This window comes from Neomonachus schauinslandi, chromosome 11, assembly GCF_002201575.2.
Source record: "Neomonachus schauinslandi chromosome 11, ASM220157v2, whole genome shotgun sequence".
Lineage (NCBI taxonomy): Eukaryota > Metazoa > Chordata > Mammalia > Carnivora > Phocidae > Neomonachus > Neomonachus schauinslandi.
In genome coordinates this window covers 18,214,675-18,231,238 of record NC_058413.1, presented here as the reverse complement: position 1 = coordinate 18,231,238, position 16,564 = coordinate 18,214,675, and the positions used below count along the sequence as shown (strand labels likewise).

Here is a 16,564-nt window from a genome sequence, read left to right as displayed (position 1 = left end):
TTGAGAATTCTCCCTCAAGAGGTCAAAAATGTCTTTCTCAAGGCAAAGAAAAGAAAGGCAAAAAAAAAGAAATTTTCTTTTATTTCACGTGAGGACTTCTCTTCTTCCCTTACCAAATTATAAAGTCTTGAGGTTAAGACTCATTTTTTTGTTTCTCTCCTTGCACTGTGCCTTGCTCTTCAGTAGACATTTTTTCTTTAAAGTTGAAGAAATATATTCAAAGAAAGAGCAGGTGTAATTATATTAATAATAAAATTTGTAATTACACAGTTAATATGTTATATAATAAGTGATATATAAATGTAATTACTGTGTGTACACATATATATATATGAATGAAGATGAGAACTTTATACTCTTGCATCATATATTTAAGCCATGAGTGTCTTTTCTTTCTTTTTTTTTTTAAAGATTTTATTTATTCATTTGAGAGAGAATGAGATAGAGCATGAGGGGGGAGGGTCAGAGGGAGAAGCAGACTCCCTTCCGAGCAGGGAGCCTGATGCAGAACTCGATCCTGGGACTCCAGGATCATGACCTGAGCCGAAGGCAGTTGCTTAACCAACTGAGCCACCCAGGCGCCCGAGTGTCTTTTCTAATAAGCAAACTTCGAGTGATAAATTCTAAGTGAAGCATTATTTAATGCCTCAAAACCCTCCAAACTGTCTGCTTCCCTCTTGTAGCTCCTGTTTTCCACCTACTATTCGGCTTCCCTTCCCCCAGCTCTGCTTCTGCTACTACCCCTTCCGTTCTCCTTCCTCTGCCGAGTGTTCCATTACCTCCCTAGCCCCCTTTCCACTGTGCTCTGCCTAGAGCGTCCAACTCGCCATTATAGAGCAAGCTGTGGTCCATTATCTACATTTGTTTCTAATTTTTCTGAATTTACTTAATTTTTAAATGTAGATATATTTAGTTTTTTATTATGTAGTCAAAAAAAATTTTTAAGTTTAAAAAAAACACCTGTGAAAGGACTGGGGCAGTTAGGCTGAGGTAAGATCAATATAATGCCGGGTGTCTGGGTGGCTCAGTCGTTAAGCGTCTGCCTTCAGCTCAGGTCATGATCCCAGGGTCTTGGGATCAAGCCTAGCATCGGGTTCCCTGTTCAGCGGGAAGCCTGCTTCTCCCTCTCCCACTGCCCCTGCTTGTGTTCCCTCTTTTGCTCTCTGTCTCTCAGTCTGTCAAATAAATAAATAAAATCTTTAAGAAAAAATCAATATAATGCCTGAACTCCGATTTCTCCTTTGTTCTCTCACACGGGAGTATGTTGGCTCTTCATGGAAGAGTGTAAGCTTGATTGATTTATATTTCATGAAATAGCACTCTTTTTTTTTTGTATGATTAAGCTAAAATCACAGACCAAGTTTATAATCCCTCAAAAATAGGTAAAAGTATGAATAGTCAATAATATTGTAATAATGTTGGATGATGACAGCGACTACGCTTAATTGTAGTGAACATTGAGTAATATATAGAATTGTCAAATCCCTATGTTGTACGTCCATATGTCAGCTATACTTCACTAAATAAAGTGTTAATTCAGTGTTACATACAAACTAGATTACAAATTGAAGAAGAAAGTAATATAGCTTAGCATATCCGTTTTCTTTTTATGTCATACTTGAGAAATACGTTTGTTGGAACTATATCATTTCTTCTCTAAAATAAATGTTTAGGGGCACCTGGGTGGTGCAGTTAAGCAGCCAACTCTTGGTTTTGGCTCTGGTTGTGATCTCAGGGTCATGAGATCGAGCCCCGTGTAGGGCTCCATGCTCAGGCAGAGTCTGCTTAAGATTCTTTCTCCCTCTCTCTCTCCCCTTCCCGCTGCTGCTCTCTCTCTCTCTAAAATAAATAGATCTTAATAAATAAAATAAAATAATTGTTTATTTCCTAGAAGCTGCATCCTGGTCTCAAACATGGCTTTACCTGGCATGTCACTGATCACTTAAATATATTGGTTGTGTTTTGACAATCACTATCACAAATTTCTTACTGTAGAAGGTATCTGCTGAATGTGGATCTTATTGTAGCTGACTTTTTACTTGAAAATATTTTAGTGATTTCTTTAGAGTTTACTTTTTTAATTAGCTATTAAAAGCACACAAATACATAGTTTCAGAAATGCATTAAAATATTTACAATTAAAACTTATTAGGATTACAAATTTATCTAGCTAAAATATACACTTGTGGAAGAGAAAAAATAAGCAGTGCTGTGTAGTATTTGAAATACTTTATTATGGTTACAATCTGTCACTAAATCACTGTGACCATTGAAAATATCACTTATATTTTGTTTCCTACTTGGAAAACCAGAAGTAATAACTACTTTAGGGAGATTCTGTAAAAAGTCTTGTCCCTATGCTACAGTTAAAGAGCTGGCAAAGAAGAGCATTTTATTTTGCATTATCTTAGGGTAATCAGTGTGAAGTCTGTTAGTAACGTTTATAGAAATTATTTGATAAAACTGATGCCTACCGGGCGCCTGGGTGGCTCAGTCGGTTAAGCGACTGCCTTCGGCTCAGGTCATGATCCCAGAGTCCTGGGATCGAGTCCCGCATCGGGCTCCCTGCTCTGCGGAGAGCCTGCTTCTCCCCCTGCTTGTGTTCCCTCTCTCGCTGTGTCTCTCTCTGTCAAATAAATAAATAAAATCTTTAAAAAAAAAAAAAAAACTGATGCCTACCAATGGTAGAAACTTAGATTTCTAGTTTGAATATGTTAAAATGCTTAACTTTTCAAAGCACTTGCTGTGTTTGGGATGCTGTATCTCAGTGTACATGCTTGTATGGAGCCTATATTTAGGATTCAAGTTTTCGCTCTGACAGTCCTAGATCTGGCAAGCTTTCTTTCTCTCTTCCTTTGTTAACAAAGATCTCAGAACTTAAAGAGGCTTGGTATTAGGCACAGATCTTGACTTTAGAGCCTATCAGAACTATGTTCAGGTCTGGATCTGCTACTTGTCTAGCTGTGTAGCTCTGGACAAATTACTTCACTTTCTGAGTCTTGGTTTTCTCATCTAAAAAATAGGGATAGTAGGAACACCTAACTCACAGGATTACTGTGAGGCATGTACACAAGGCATTACTCAGTCCCGGTAGGCTTTCAATAAATGTTGCTAATGATTCCTTTTTACTCTATTCAGATATTTTTTTCTTGACAAGAGAATGAATTGTTTGAAGTAGGGATTCTTCAATTAATTTTAGATAATGTAAGGAATTTCTTCAAAAGGCTTTATAAGTAAAGCTTTGTTTGATTTAAAGGACCTTGGATTTGATACCCTGCAAAAAGTAAGGGTGTCAGAACTGTTTAAAACTTTGATTTTACGAAGTCTATCTGGAAGACATGAGACAAACCACAGGAATGTACAGTGGTAGAGAAGGTAGCCATAATTTTTCAAACCTTTGCATTAAAAAGTGTGTAATATGCTTTTGAAGTAGTAACTCCTAATGACTGATTTTGTGTCTGCACTTCATGAGGAAGCTAACCTAATTCAGGAAATGTTTCTTATTTAGGAGTTGGTGTTATGTTTAAGATATTAAAAGGAGTGTCAATCAGTTGGTGGAATTTTAGTTTTTTGGAACTAATTTTTAGAATTTATGTTTTTTAGATAGGTTGGCAGTATTTGAAGTTTCAATCTAGTATTTTTGCAGAATATATTAAAACCTGTACCTTTAAAATATCTAATTGTGACTGTAGCCTTTTTGATACTAGAACACTTTATTTCTGTTATTAAAGTCCTTAATTGAGATCCTACTGTACCCAAGTAACTGCATTTTGCTTTATTTTTTCCACTTAACATAGTATTGTCCATGAAAAGAGTTATTATAAAACTAAAGTTTGAGCAATTCTATAATCCACTGGATTTTTATTGGTTATTTTCTTTTTGATGGCATGGAAGTATCTAAAACACATATCTAAAGCAGAGCATTGCCTTGAGCAGAGTAAGTAAACACTATGCTGTGTGCACATTTGGTATCATTATTATAATGTTTAATGTTTTTCAGTAATTAGAAGTTTTATTCATATGTCCAAACAGAAGGTATATCTATAATCTCAGGATTTATTACTCCTGTTTGCCAGCTTGATCATTGTCACTTAAGAAAAGGACTGGTTTGGAGGCAAGGTGTAAGGGGGATTGGGAACTTGTTGACCCTTCACATTATAAGTATCTAAGGGAGAGCACTTCTGAAGTTGTTTTTTTTTAAGGAAACAAATGAGGGGCATCTGGGTGGCTCATTCGGTTAAGCATACAACTTTTGATTTCAGCTCAGGTCATGATCTCAGGGTTATGAGATCAAGCCCTGCGTTGGGCTCTGTGCTGAGCATGGAGTCTGCTGGAGACTCCCTTTCTCTCTCCCCTTTTTCCCTCTTCCTTCCCGCTACCCCCTTGTGTGCTGTCTCCCTCTCTCTCTCTCTCAAAAATAAATAAATAAAAGGAAACAAATGAGTTTTTAATGTATTCTAATAAGAAGTAAATATGTAACATTAGAATTTATCTTAATCCAAAGTTAACTATCTAGAATGAATTACTGTTTTTGTATCATAAAATAAATGAAACCAAAAAAGCTTCCTAACTTCCCTGTTATTGCTTAATTTCAAGATTGTATTCTCTCCACCTTCATCAAGGCGCTAGTTGAAATCAGATAAATATGATTAAGTAGATGTAACACAATTCTTTGAGAATTCTATGATATGATATTAATTATAATGTTTAACCATGAATATGGCCACAAGGTCAGGTCAATAATCACTAGTACAAGGAAGCCTTGGTGCATCAACAAACTTATTTGCTTTCTCCATTTAAAATTCAAGTCCTCCTCTCTTTCCCAACTGACAAATAATGCATGGGGGCGGGGAGAGGGCAGGGGAGAAGATGGTAGGAATATAGGTGTCCAGTTTAAACAGTAAGACTCCAAAAATAAGCCCTACTTTTTTTTAGCCTATGTAAAACTTTTCTAATTTAAAGCAGACTCATGTTTGTTTAGCTTCCTATCCTTAAAAATTGTTTCTTTTCTGCTTTATTCTTTCTTTCAGCATAAAGATGCCTATCAAGTGATACTAGATGGTGTGAAAGGTGGTACAAAAGAAAAAAGATTAGCAGCCCAGTTTATTCCGAAATTCTTTAAACATTTTCCAGAATTGGCTGATTCTGCTATCAATGCACAATTAGACCTCTGTGAGGATGAAGATGTATCAGTAAGTTTATGATTGATGCTTTCAACAAGCTTTCATATGTCTCACTTGCCATTTTCAGACACTTCCTATGTGCAGCTAATGTAATTGAAGCACCAGTCGTATCTGTGCACAACGAAATACTGCAGTGTCGTTTGGCATGATGCCATCCTGAGGCTTAAATCTATGTTTGCGAAAATGTATTCTCTCTTTCACCACCTTTCAACTGTGAAAAATGCATAGAATCACAAAATATTTTGTTTTGCTTATCTGTTATCCGCTGGAAAAAATGGGTTGTGGCTCACATTTTTTCATAGATTGTTATACATTGTGCACATGAAATTAGACTAATGTTAGTTTTCAATCAATTTATACTTGCTTAGATATTTAAGTGTTACATCATATAGTTTCAGCACCCCTAAATATTGTGCATAGCAAAAAAATAATTGGTCTGTGTAATCATTACATGTGACTACTAGAAAAAGAAGAAATAGTTTTTCCTTGAAACAGAATTAACTGTTAGCATTTCTGGCTGCTGATTCAGGTTCCTGAGAACTTTCAACTATCACCTCCTGGCTTTTCAAGTGAAATTAGTAAATCACCAGCATTCCATGCACAATTTGCCAGATATTGCATTGAGCACTGGGTGTTATACGCAGACAATGAATCATGGAACAGTACATCAAAAACTAATGATGTAGTGTATGGTGACTAACATAACATAATAAAATTAAATTAAATTAAAAAAAATAAGTCATATCCATTTTTATTTTAAACTAAATAAGCCAGGACCACAAATTTGGAATTAAGTACACAAAATATATTCACAGATGTTATATTAAGTAGTTAATACTGGAAATTCTGAAGTAAATATAGTTACTAGATAGGTCATTGCCACTCTAGCCATTTTTAAGGGCTACTGTAGTATATGCCCAAAGGTAGTAAAGACCCAACAGTTACATGTACTCAGTATATAAACTTTGCTTATGATCTCAAATCTGTCTACTCCAGTCGGGTAATTGTATTTAACATTCCTTTCTACCACATATTTATTCTGTGAAGCTTGACTATTAAATTGGAACAAATTATTTCTAAAACTGCCAGAAGTCTCATGTTTTATATTTTGGTGACTCATATGCCCCTAATTGTGGTTTCTCTGTGGTTTTAGTTTTCCTTAAAGGTTGGGATTGTTGTTTCTGTTGATGGTAGTATTTGCTGAATTTTTTGTTTGAAATCGTATTCAGATTCGACGGCAAGCAATTAAAGAGCTGCCTCAGTTTGCCACTGGAGAAAATCTTCCCCGGGTGGCAGATATACTAACTCAACTTCTGCAGACAGGTAAGGAATTTTATTATTACCCTTTTATCTAAATATAACTTCTCTTTGAAAAAAGTGAGTGTTTTTAGCTTTTTTTTCTTTATGGCTGGAGGTACTACTTCTAATAGAAATTAAAATTCTTTTTTTCAGTCAGTAGTTTGAAGCTTATTGGATTGTGATTATCTAATTCCTAATGCTGTTTTCCTTTGTTTTTAATTGTTTATAAAGACATAGTGATTCTTTTGGGAATGTTGATGTATCATGATTCGCCCCCCCAATTTCCTGTAGTTTTTTTAATTGTACCATCTTAACGTAAAAGCTTTCCTGGTATGCCAGATCAGCTGGGGAAGGTGTATTTTCTTGGTTCTTGAGCAGAATGCTTAATTGTATCTCTGCTTTCAATGTAGTCTGTGAGAAACTATGTTGAATTTTAGGTTTGAAAATGAAGCAAATGATATTTTTCATTCATTTTATACATTGTACTACTTTTTCTCTCTCCAGATGACTCTGCAGAATTTAACTTAGTGAACAACGCCCTGTTAAGTATATTTAAGATGGATGCAAAAGGTAAGGCCACCTCTTGTTCTGAATTGTGCTTGATGTGTTAAAAAAGAATTGGGCAGGGGCGCCTGGGTGGCTCAGTTGTTTAAGCGACTGCCTTCGGCTCAGGTCATGATCCTGGAGTCCCGGGATCGAGTCCCGCATCGGGCTCCCTGCTCAGCGGGGAGTCTGCCTCTCCCTCTGACTCTCCGCCTCTCATGCTCTCTCTCTATCACTCTCTCTCTCAATAAATAAATAAAAATCTAAAAAAAAAAAAAAAAAGAATTGGGCAGCTTGGCATTATTCATTAAGGATAAAGTCAGATTCACCCTGAGTTCTGTTTTATAAAAGTTCTAAGTGTTCTTTAAAAAAGCTGCTCAGCTGGGGAGCCTGCTTCTCCCTCTCCCTCTGCCTGCTGCTCCCCCTCCTTGTGCACTCTCTCTCTCAAATAAATAAATAAAATCTTTAAAAAAAAGTTGCTTAGCACAAGATATTTGTGACTCAAAAAACCAGCAGAAGTAATTGCAAAAACAGATCAAACTTTTCCATTGGTAATTTGTTGGAAGACTCCCTTCGCCACATTAAAGAAATTCTCCAAAATACCTGGGTCTGTTTATTATTAATAATTATTAAAAAGGGAAAGTCATGCTCAAGTTGTTTTTGAATCCATGAACAAGCATGTGATTACTGTTATGGTTGGGGCTGTAGACATTTCAGACTTAATTTAGCCAGAATCAATGATATTCAGGATGCTTATTAACTCACTGGAAAAGAAATAACTGTTAAATAACTGTTAAATGAGTTAAAGGGGAAAACTTCATGAAGATATAGAATTGACTTGCTACACACAACTGTTTTGTTTTGCAGGGACTTTAGGTGGCTTGTTTAGCCAAATACTTCAAGGAGAGGACATTGTTAGAGAACGAGCAATCAAATTCCTTTCTACAAAACTTAAGACTTTACCAGATGAAGTCTTAACAAAGGAAGTAGAGGAACTTATACTAACTGAATCCAAAAAGGTAAGCTTCAGTCATCATTTAACAGGACTTGTTTTTTGTTTTTTTTTTTTTAAAGATTTTATTTATTTGACAGAGAGAGGAAACACAAGCAGGGGGAGGGGGAGAGGGAGAAGCAGGCTTCCCGCGGAGCAGGGAGCCCGATGAGGGGCTCAATCCCAGGACCCTGGGATCGAGCCCTACGTCGGGCTCCCTGCTCAGTCTGCTTCTCCCTCTGCTTCTTCCCACTTGTGCTTTCTCTTCCTCTCTCTCTCTCTCTCTCAAATAAAATCTTAAAAAAAAAAAAAGATGAAATTAGTAGTATGTAGCTTACGTATAAAATGATATATTCTGTTAAAATCACCATAGAGTGTCAAGCTTTTCTTATATTGTATTTTGCACTTTGGTCACCAGTAATGATGAATCAGCATGTTAATTTAAAGGGATGTGATCACACTTAAATCTTTTGTGGTGTTATCCTCAGAATTTATGCATTCTTCAGTACTCTGTGCAAATCATTCCCTTCAGGAAATTTTACCTAATTTCCACTCCTCTCCCCACTTTTAAGATATTCTCCTATAGTCTTCTGGGTCATTTCAAAATGACAAGGAAACACATTGAAATGCCTTTTTTTTTTTCCATCTTACCCCATATCACTATAAGGAGACCATGCTGTTTGTGCTCCCAGCACCAGCATAGTTAGAAATGCTAAGATTCACAAGGTTTGTCACAGCTAACTTTTCACTCATAAAGTGCCAAAGTTTGAAGATCATTGCTTTTATATATATGTTCAGGAAAATTCAGAATTGTCTCTAACAATATCACTCACTTGCTTACTGATGAGATTTCTTCAGTGAGAGCGAAAGGTGCAGCTTTCCAGGTGGGAATATCAACATATTTTACCTATGCCCCAGCTAGTAACCTGGTGGAGTATGTCACGATTGCTTGTTTCTTCGGTCAGTGAATAGAAAGGCTTAGACCCACTGATGTGGAGCACTTAAGACTTGTATGGTCTCCTATTTTGTATACAGTTGCCATATTAATGTGAATTAATTTATTGTTGCTTTTATGTATTTTTAAAGTTTTATTTTTTTAAGTAATCTTTATACCTAACATGGGGCTTGAATTTATAACCCCAAGATCAAGAGTCACATACTCTACTGACTGAGCCAGGCAGGCGCTCTGAGCTGCTTTTAAATATAGGAAGCTGAATCTAATTTGGCAGTGGACTATAGAATTCTTCTACTTTTTTTTTTTCTGCTCTTACCACCCCCTCCCCCCCAAAGAGAGCCTTTTTGGACTGTTTTTTCTTAGCTGTTCTCCTATGAAATTTTAATGCCACAGATACACTGTATCTGTTTATGCACTCTGTGTATCTGTACTTTATACATAAAAAAAGAGTAAATTTTCCAAGAACCAAGTTCTGCACCTTTGGAGACAGTGTAGCGCCCCACTGAGAATGCCTGGTGTACTCTAAAGCTAAATTGACTGAAGCCAGAAATTGTCTTCTCATCAGTATTTCAGAAATATTAATAGTAATCTGACTTTAATAAGGGACAAATTTGTTACACTGTTTCAGTATTGCTCTTTCTTTACCATTCAAGTGATACCAATACTGTAATTCTGAATTGTCTCTTTCTAGGTCCTAGAAGATGTGACTGGTGAAGAATTTGTCCTGTTCATGAAGATACTCTCTGGGTTAAAAAGCTTACAGACAGTGAGCGGAAGGCAGCAACTTGTAGAACTCGTGGCTGAACAAGCCGACCTGGAGCAAACCTTCAATCCCTCAGATCCCGACTGTGTGGACAGGCTCTTACAGTGCACTCGGCAGGCAGTGCCCCTCTTCTCTGTGAGCTCTTTGTTTTACCTAGTTGCTATTTTGATTACTCTATTGAAGCTTATATTTCTATAGATACTCACTTGAGCATTCTCCTCAAACTTTTGCATAAAATAGTAACACAGTGGAGTGAATATTTACTTTATGGAGGCCTTGGTGGGGTTGGTGAGAGCCCAAAGCAGCCAGAAATTTCTTTTTAAAGTCTTGCTTAGAGATTTTTTTAAAGTCTAGAGAGTTTTGCATCATACTTTATGGTTTGGCTGAGTTTTTAAACCATTTGGGTTAGTAATTTAGCTTTTTTTAAAAAATTTTTTAACAGATCGTTGTTCTAGGTAAATACGCTCTTTTTCTCTGGCTTTGTGATTCCCCTGGCCATGAGTCTTCCAGGGTGTGCGTAGAATAGTTTGAAAAACACTGTATAAAGGACTCCTCCCTTTTGAAAAATGTACAAAATTCAACACTAAAATATCCCCAAAAATTTGACGTAAGAATTGAGGAAGAGTTTGAAAACTTATAGATGTCCAAATGCTCCAGATTACTTCGTAACAGAGTGTGTATTGTCTACCAGAGTTATTTCTGGGGTTCACTGGGGTATGCACTGTATTGTATTTATAGCCACAGTACTGGATGTCATGTTCAGCATTTATTGAACGACATTCTGCTATTATATTTGAAAGAGTATCCCCCCCTTTTTTTTGACAACTCATTGTTCCTCGGATTTTTACAGAAAAATGTGCATTCCACAAGGTTTGTGACTTACTTCTGTGAGCAGGTTCTCCCTAACCTCAGTTCCTTGACTACACCAGTGGAGGGTCTCGATATACAGTTGGAGGTAAGAGAAAAACGTCTGCTTTTAGTACTAAAAAGGCTTTCCCATATTTTAACATAAATAACATAGAGAGCTGATTTCTAAGAGAATAAAGGTATGATGGCTAGCTAGTAATCTGTCCCAGGATTAATCACATAGGAATGCTTTATGAATTTATGAAAGTTTGCTGCAGTGGGAAAGCACTGCCTATAGTGTTCATGATTCTCTCTTTGTAGCCTTAATACTTCTAAATAAGGTGTTTAATTCATGACTGTTCCTACCTCTATCCATAATTGAGAGCCAGATTTAAACTGGGTTAATACAAAATATCCTTTATCCGTTCTCCAATATAATTGACGACTCTCTCCTTTGTATCTCTGCTGTAATGTACATATACATTTTTTTCACAGCACATGTAACATTTATTTCTCTCTCCACATTTAACTGATTCATCTCTATATCCCCAGAATCTAGTGCTGAGCCAATTCTGAAAGGCACTAAATAATGATTATTGAATTGAGCTGAAGTGTGGAAATGTGTGCCATTTCCCTCATAGGTTTTTGGGAAAGAGAGGAGACCCACTGTATACTGTTGTTGTCATTTGCTTCAGATGTCTTGGGTTTGGCTTATTAAAGACTGGGATTGAGTAAAAGAGAGATGGACCTCAAGAATAGTAGCAGTTACCAGTACTTTGAGTTAGTGTCCAGAGACTAAATTTAATAGCAAATGAAGCCTATTCTAAGTGTTAGTAAATAATTCTTTGCTGTTAAGAGTTCTTCCTTAGTGTCTCTTCGTAGTACAATATTAAGCTGTAGCAGGAAGCAGCCTTAAAAAGTTATCTAAAATCATTCTTATTTTACAGCCCTTGCCCATTCAAAAAAAATAATACTAATAACAGTGAATTGTGTGTTTTAGGTATTGAAACTATTGGCAGAGATGAGTTCATTTTGTGGTGACATGGAAAAGCTAGAAACAAATTTAAGAAAACTATTTGACAAGTTATTGGTAAGAACTTTTTTCTTTTCTTATGGCATAATCAGTATGTAATAGTGTGATGTAATTTCTAGAGAACCAACTTTTGAAATTCAGATTAGGTAGAATAATTCTAGCAAGTGTTTTTAGTTCAGGCCACATGTTGTCTTTTTTTTTTTTTTTTTTTTAAGATTTTATTTATTTGAGAGAGCATGAGAGAGGGGAGGGTCAGGGAGAAGCAGACTCCCCACTGAGCAGGGAGCCCGATACGGGACTCAATCCTGGGACTCCAGGATCGTGACCTGAGCCAAAGGCAGTAGCTTAACCAACAGAGCTACCCAGGCACCCCTGTTGTCTACTTTTAAAAGAAAATCTTTGACATTGTTTCTGTTGTTGATGGTTTGTGTAAAAGATAATACAGGATTTTTATAGTAGAGGTTTCTGCTATTCCTTTAGCAAAATATTTTTCACATTTGCTCCAGGTTGCCATCCAGGTTGCTGCCCAAGGCCAAGTAGCTATAGCAGCCAGGAAATAAAATCATTTAAGTCATAATTGTGGAAAAAATAGGCCATCTGATAAAATAATTATCAGCATCACCAAGTGATTTTCTTGTTGGATGTAAGCACTTGTATAACTGACACAGTGAGTGAGGAGCATTAGACCTATAGTATGAATTGAGTCATCCAACATCTGGAGCTCTTCCAGACCTGTACACCTTACCGGAGTGTGACAGCCTTTGGCAGTACTTGGAATGTAAGGAGAGTCAAACAATGTGGGAAAATGTTCAGAAAAGATTTTTGGAATTAGCATAATAAAGTGGTTAAAAGCGTCAGCTTTTGGTGGCAACCTAGATTGAATCCTGATTCTTCATCTTACTTTTTCACCATAGAAAAATTACCTAAGCTGTCAGAATTTCAGTTCCTTCATTTGTGTAAGTGCCTAGTAAATGTTACGAGCTACTTCACTGTCGGTAATAGTAACGGTGGTGGTGGTCGCAGCAGCTACAACATAGGTTAATATGGAGGGGTTGACGGGCTAGGTCATTGATCCGATAGGTAAAAGGAATATCTTACCTGAATTCCTGATTTTGGTAGTTTTTAATGCTTCATGCCTTAAAAGCATGCCCTGCAGTTATTTCACTGTGTGTTTATAATTAGAGCATTTACAGCATATTGCAAATACCTCTATATTTTCATCTCTTAGGAGTACATGCCTCTCCCTCCAGAAGAAGCAGAAAATGGGGAGAATGCTGGTAATGAAGAACCCAAGCTGCAGTTCAGCTATGTGGAATGTTTGTTGTACAGCTTTCACCAGCTGGGCCGAAAACTTCCAGATTTCTTAACGGCCAAACTGAACGCAGAAAAGCTGAAAGATTTTAAAATTAGGTGATGTATGATTGAAGTGGCCCAATCCTTGACAAAGATGATGGCTATCTTGATACTCCCTTGGTTTTCTTTTCCTTTTACAAGAGCTGTCTCCCCACCCTTCCTTACCTGGCGGGACAAAATAGAAGATCCATAAAACAAGAATGTATATAAACCTGTGGTGCAACAGATCTATGTGGGGGAGAGAACTTTTTCAAAAACAGACTCACTCTCCTCACTTGCTTTACGATCTTGAGCAGGTTCCCAACCTCTCTAACTCCCTGATTTTCCTCAGCAGTTACATTAAATGATAACAGCACCTGCCTCGTAGAGTTGTGAGAATTAGACAATGAATAGAAAGCTTTGAGCACAGTGCCTGGTACATAGTGGGTACTTTGTAAATTGGAGCTGCCGTTGTTAATGTCTTAGCGTGTTCTAAGGGAGCAGCACTGGAGAAATCATAAGTTGTTTCATGAATACACTTTGTTCATTTTATTAACAACTTCACATCTTAAATTTTGAAATGCTTGGCCACTGTACCATCTGTTAACTGTCCTCTATTCTTAGGTAAGGCAGTGGTTTAATACTTGGTGAAACATTTGGTCAGAATCTACAAGTTAAGAAATTCCTGCAAAAATTAAAAAATGATGCCAGGTTATTAAGCAGAGTTCTAGAAGTCAGCAAGATGGGGCTGTATACTGCCTTTCTTCACATATTATCTGGGAACAAACTTGAAAAGGGTATTTCTTCGAACCCGTTGAGATTTATATGAGTTTATAATAATTCTCAAATTAGCAATTTTGTTTTATTTTTAACTAGACCTTGGGGATCAAACACTGTGTGCAGATAAATACATAGAGGGTAAGTGATCTGTCTAAGGTCACTTGACCTTCAGTTGGCCAGTGAAAGAGTAGAACCCATGATTCTAATCTATGGCTCCTGAATGGGTCACTCTGACCACGCTTTACAGGTTAACATAACAAACACAGTGTTACAGATCTTTCCCTTGCCAGGTTGAGTATGGATTTATTCCCGTTTTTGGTAAAGGAAAACTTCTTATTTCGCTTATTTATGTATCTCTTGGGATCATATATTGATAATAAAAAAAATTTCCTCAAAAAAATTATTAGTTAAGAACATTTAGCTATAGTAGAAGATTGTCTGAGTTTAAAAACAAAGGGGAAGTAATGATTTGCTAACTAACCAATACTTTTTTATTTAGGCTGCAGTACTTTGCACGGGGACTGCAGGTTTATATCCGACAACTTCGCTTGGCTCTGCAGGGTAAAACAGGCGAGGCCTTAAAAACAGAAGAGGTAAGAATACTGGGTCACATCTTGTAAGGAAATTTTTTATAATAGCCAGCATGTAGTACAAATTCAGGCTCAATTCATATGTTGAAATGTAACATTTGACTTCATTTGAACTGGTAATACAAGTCTATGTTGAAGATACAATATGATGTGAGAAGATTGCCTAGTGATTTGCTAAGTTATGTTTTTATCCTTGTTGAAATATTTCTAATATTTCCAGGTTTATGAACAGTGTTCCCAAATTTAGATACATACCGGTCTTTCACTAGGGTCTCATTAGCACATTTTGTTCAAATATTTGATTGACGTTTGTGATATTTTAATTTTTACCTTTTGGAAAACCCAACATCAATTTACTTTGAAAAAAAGATTAAATTGCCAATTCTAAACCAAACTGTATGTGTGTTTGTGTTGGGATTTTTGGATTTCTCTGATCTCACCTATTTTGATCAATCTTCATCCCAATTCTAATGAAATATTTTAAGTTTTCATTATGTCTTCCTGTAACTTAAGCTGGTGACTTCTAAAACAACTCCTGTGTACATATGACCTGTCTCTCACTCATTTTTTCAGATAAATGGTAAATAACAGTTTAATATTCTAACCTGTCAAGGGAACATAAAGATTATTTGCTTTCTTTGCCATCTCTACACTGGTTTAGAGTCAAGAAGTGGGAGTAAGCAGAAATGATTCTGAAAGAGAAGTGTAATTACTCCAGTTCTATATGGGAATGGGATATGCATCACAAAAGTTTATTGGCACTTTAATTTTGTTTTCCTTTTGCAGAACAAGATTAAGGTTGTTGCACTGAAAATAACAAATAATATTAATGTTTTAATCAAGGTAAGTGTTCCTTTCTTACCCAGTCCTTCCAGCTAGCTAGAAAGTTAGTGCAAGAGGTTATCCATGTGTTTTTAGGTCTGTGATGATACTGTTAAAGGGGAGATACCATTGTATTCCAGACTTTTGGCCTTTTAAGGCTTTATCCTTTTTACAATACCAAGTTCCATTTCTGTAGCTATCATAAAATCATACTCTGTATTATTTATTTAAACGTTATTGCAGAAAATACTGCAAACAAAGGCATGCAGATTTTCTCTGACCCAAAAGCATTGGAACAAATACGTGTAGACTCAGAAATTTCACTGACTTAAGTTCGGGTGGTCTGTTGGGTCCTTTCAAATGGCGAGTAAAAGCCTGCTTTGCTTACGTTAAAGATGGACAAGCCTGTGTGGCCCATGAAATGTTTCCCTATGGTCTTTTCTGTTAACTTGTCTGTGTAATAAATTGAGCGCTTTCTGTACTGTCGACTAAGATGTACCTTACCATTAAACCATAAATACCCTTCAGTTCTCTTTATCCTCCCCAAGTATCCATTAATCTAAACAAAACACAATCTGAGGGGGAGAAAAAAAGAATCACAACAAAGTAACTAACCATCATCTCTTCCTCTAAGTTAACAGTATTGTAGCCAGGTGGAAAAAGCACTGATGTTTGTAACACCTAGAGCACAAAGCCTGACAGTAACAAAATTAGGACTAGTGGTATACCCTAATACTAATCTGGTAAAAATCCCATGGAATAATTACTTTTTATCAGAAGAGAGGGAAACTTTTCAGAGAAAGCAACAGTAAGACATTAAAGAATGAGTATCATGGAAAGAGAAGAGGTACAAATACTCCCATCTCCTAAGAAAATTTTTATAATTTTACTTTTTTTTTTTTTTTTAATTTAAATTCAAGTTAGTTAATGTAAGTGTAGTATTGGTTTCAGGAGTAGAATTTAGTGACTCATCACTTACGTATAACACCCAGTGCTCATCCCAACAAGTGCCTTCTTTAATACCCATCACCCATTTAGCCCATCCCCCCACCCACCTCCCCTCCAGCAACCCTCTGTTGTCTTAACTATAAAGTCTTTTATGGTTTGCTGCCCTGTTTTTATCTTATTTTTCTTTCCCTTCCCCTCTGTTCATCTGTTCTGTTTCTTAAATTCCCCATATGAAATCATGCTATTTCTTTCTCTGACTGACCTATTTCACTTAGCAAATACACTTCTGTTCCATCCACATTGTTGCAGATGGGAAGATTTCATTCTTTTTGATGGCTGAGTAATATTCTTATACACACACACACACACACACACATCTTCTTTATCCATTCATCAGTCGATGGACATTTGGGCTCTTTGCATAATTTTAGCTACCACTCATTTCAAAACCTTAAAAATAATAATTTCAAACAATGAAT

The 16,564-nt window shown here is 36.4% G+C and overlaps 1 protein-coding gene across 4 annotated transcripts in view; it reads left to right on the top strand.

Annotated features, from left to right (window-relative positions):
* Positions 1-16,564, top strand: part of API5 (apoptosis inhibitor 5) — a 28,592-nt gene that overhangs the window by 2,977 nt on the left and 9,051 nt on the right. For 2 of the 4 annotated variants that reach the window (XM_021685381.1, XM_021685382.2), the window contains exons 2-11: positions 5,031-5,192; positions 6,413-6,506; positions 6,987-7,052; positions 7,893-8,044; positions 9,663-9,869; positions 10,585-10,689; positions 11,581-11,670; positions 12,842-13,023; positions 14,225-14,318; positions 15,102-15,158. In XM_021685381.1, the coding sequence (XP_021541056.1) occupies positions 5,031-5,192; positions 6,413-6,506; positions 6,987-7,052; positions 7,893-8,044; positions 9,663-9,869; positions 10,585-10,689; positions 11,581-11,670; positions 12,842-13,023; positions 14,225-14,318; positions 15,102-15,158 (1,209 nt within the window). The remainder of the gene's footprint in view (positions 1-5,030; positions 5,193-6,412; positions 6,507-6,986; positions 7,053-7,892; positions 8,045-9,662; positions 9,870-10,584; positions 10,690-11,580; positions 11,671-12,841; positions 13,024-14,224; positions 14,319-15,101; positions 15,159-16,564) is intronic. The other 2 variants (XM_044919395.1, XM_044919396.1) reach the window with 2 other exon arrangements.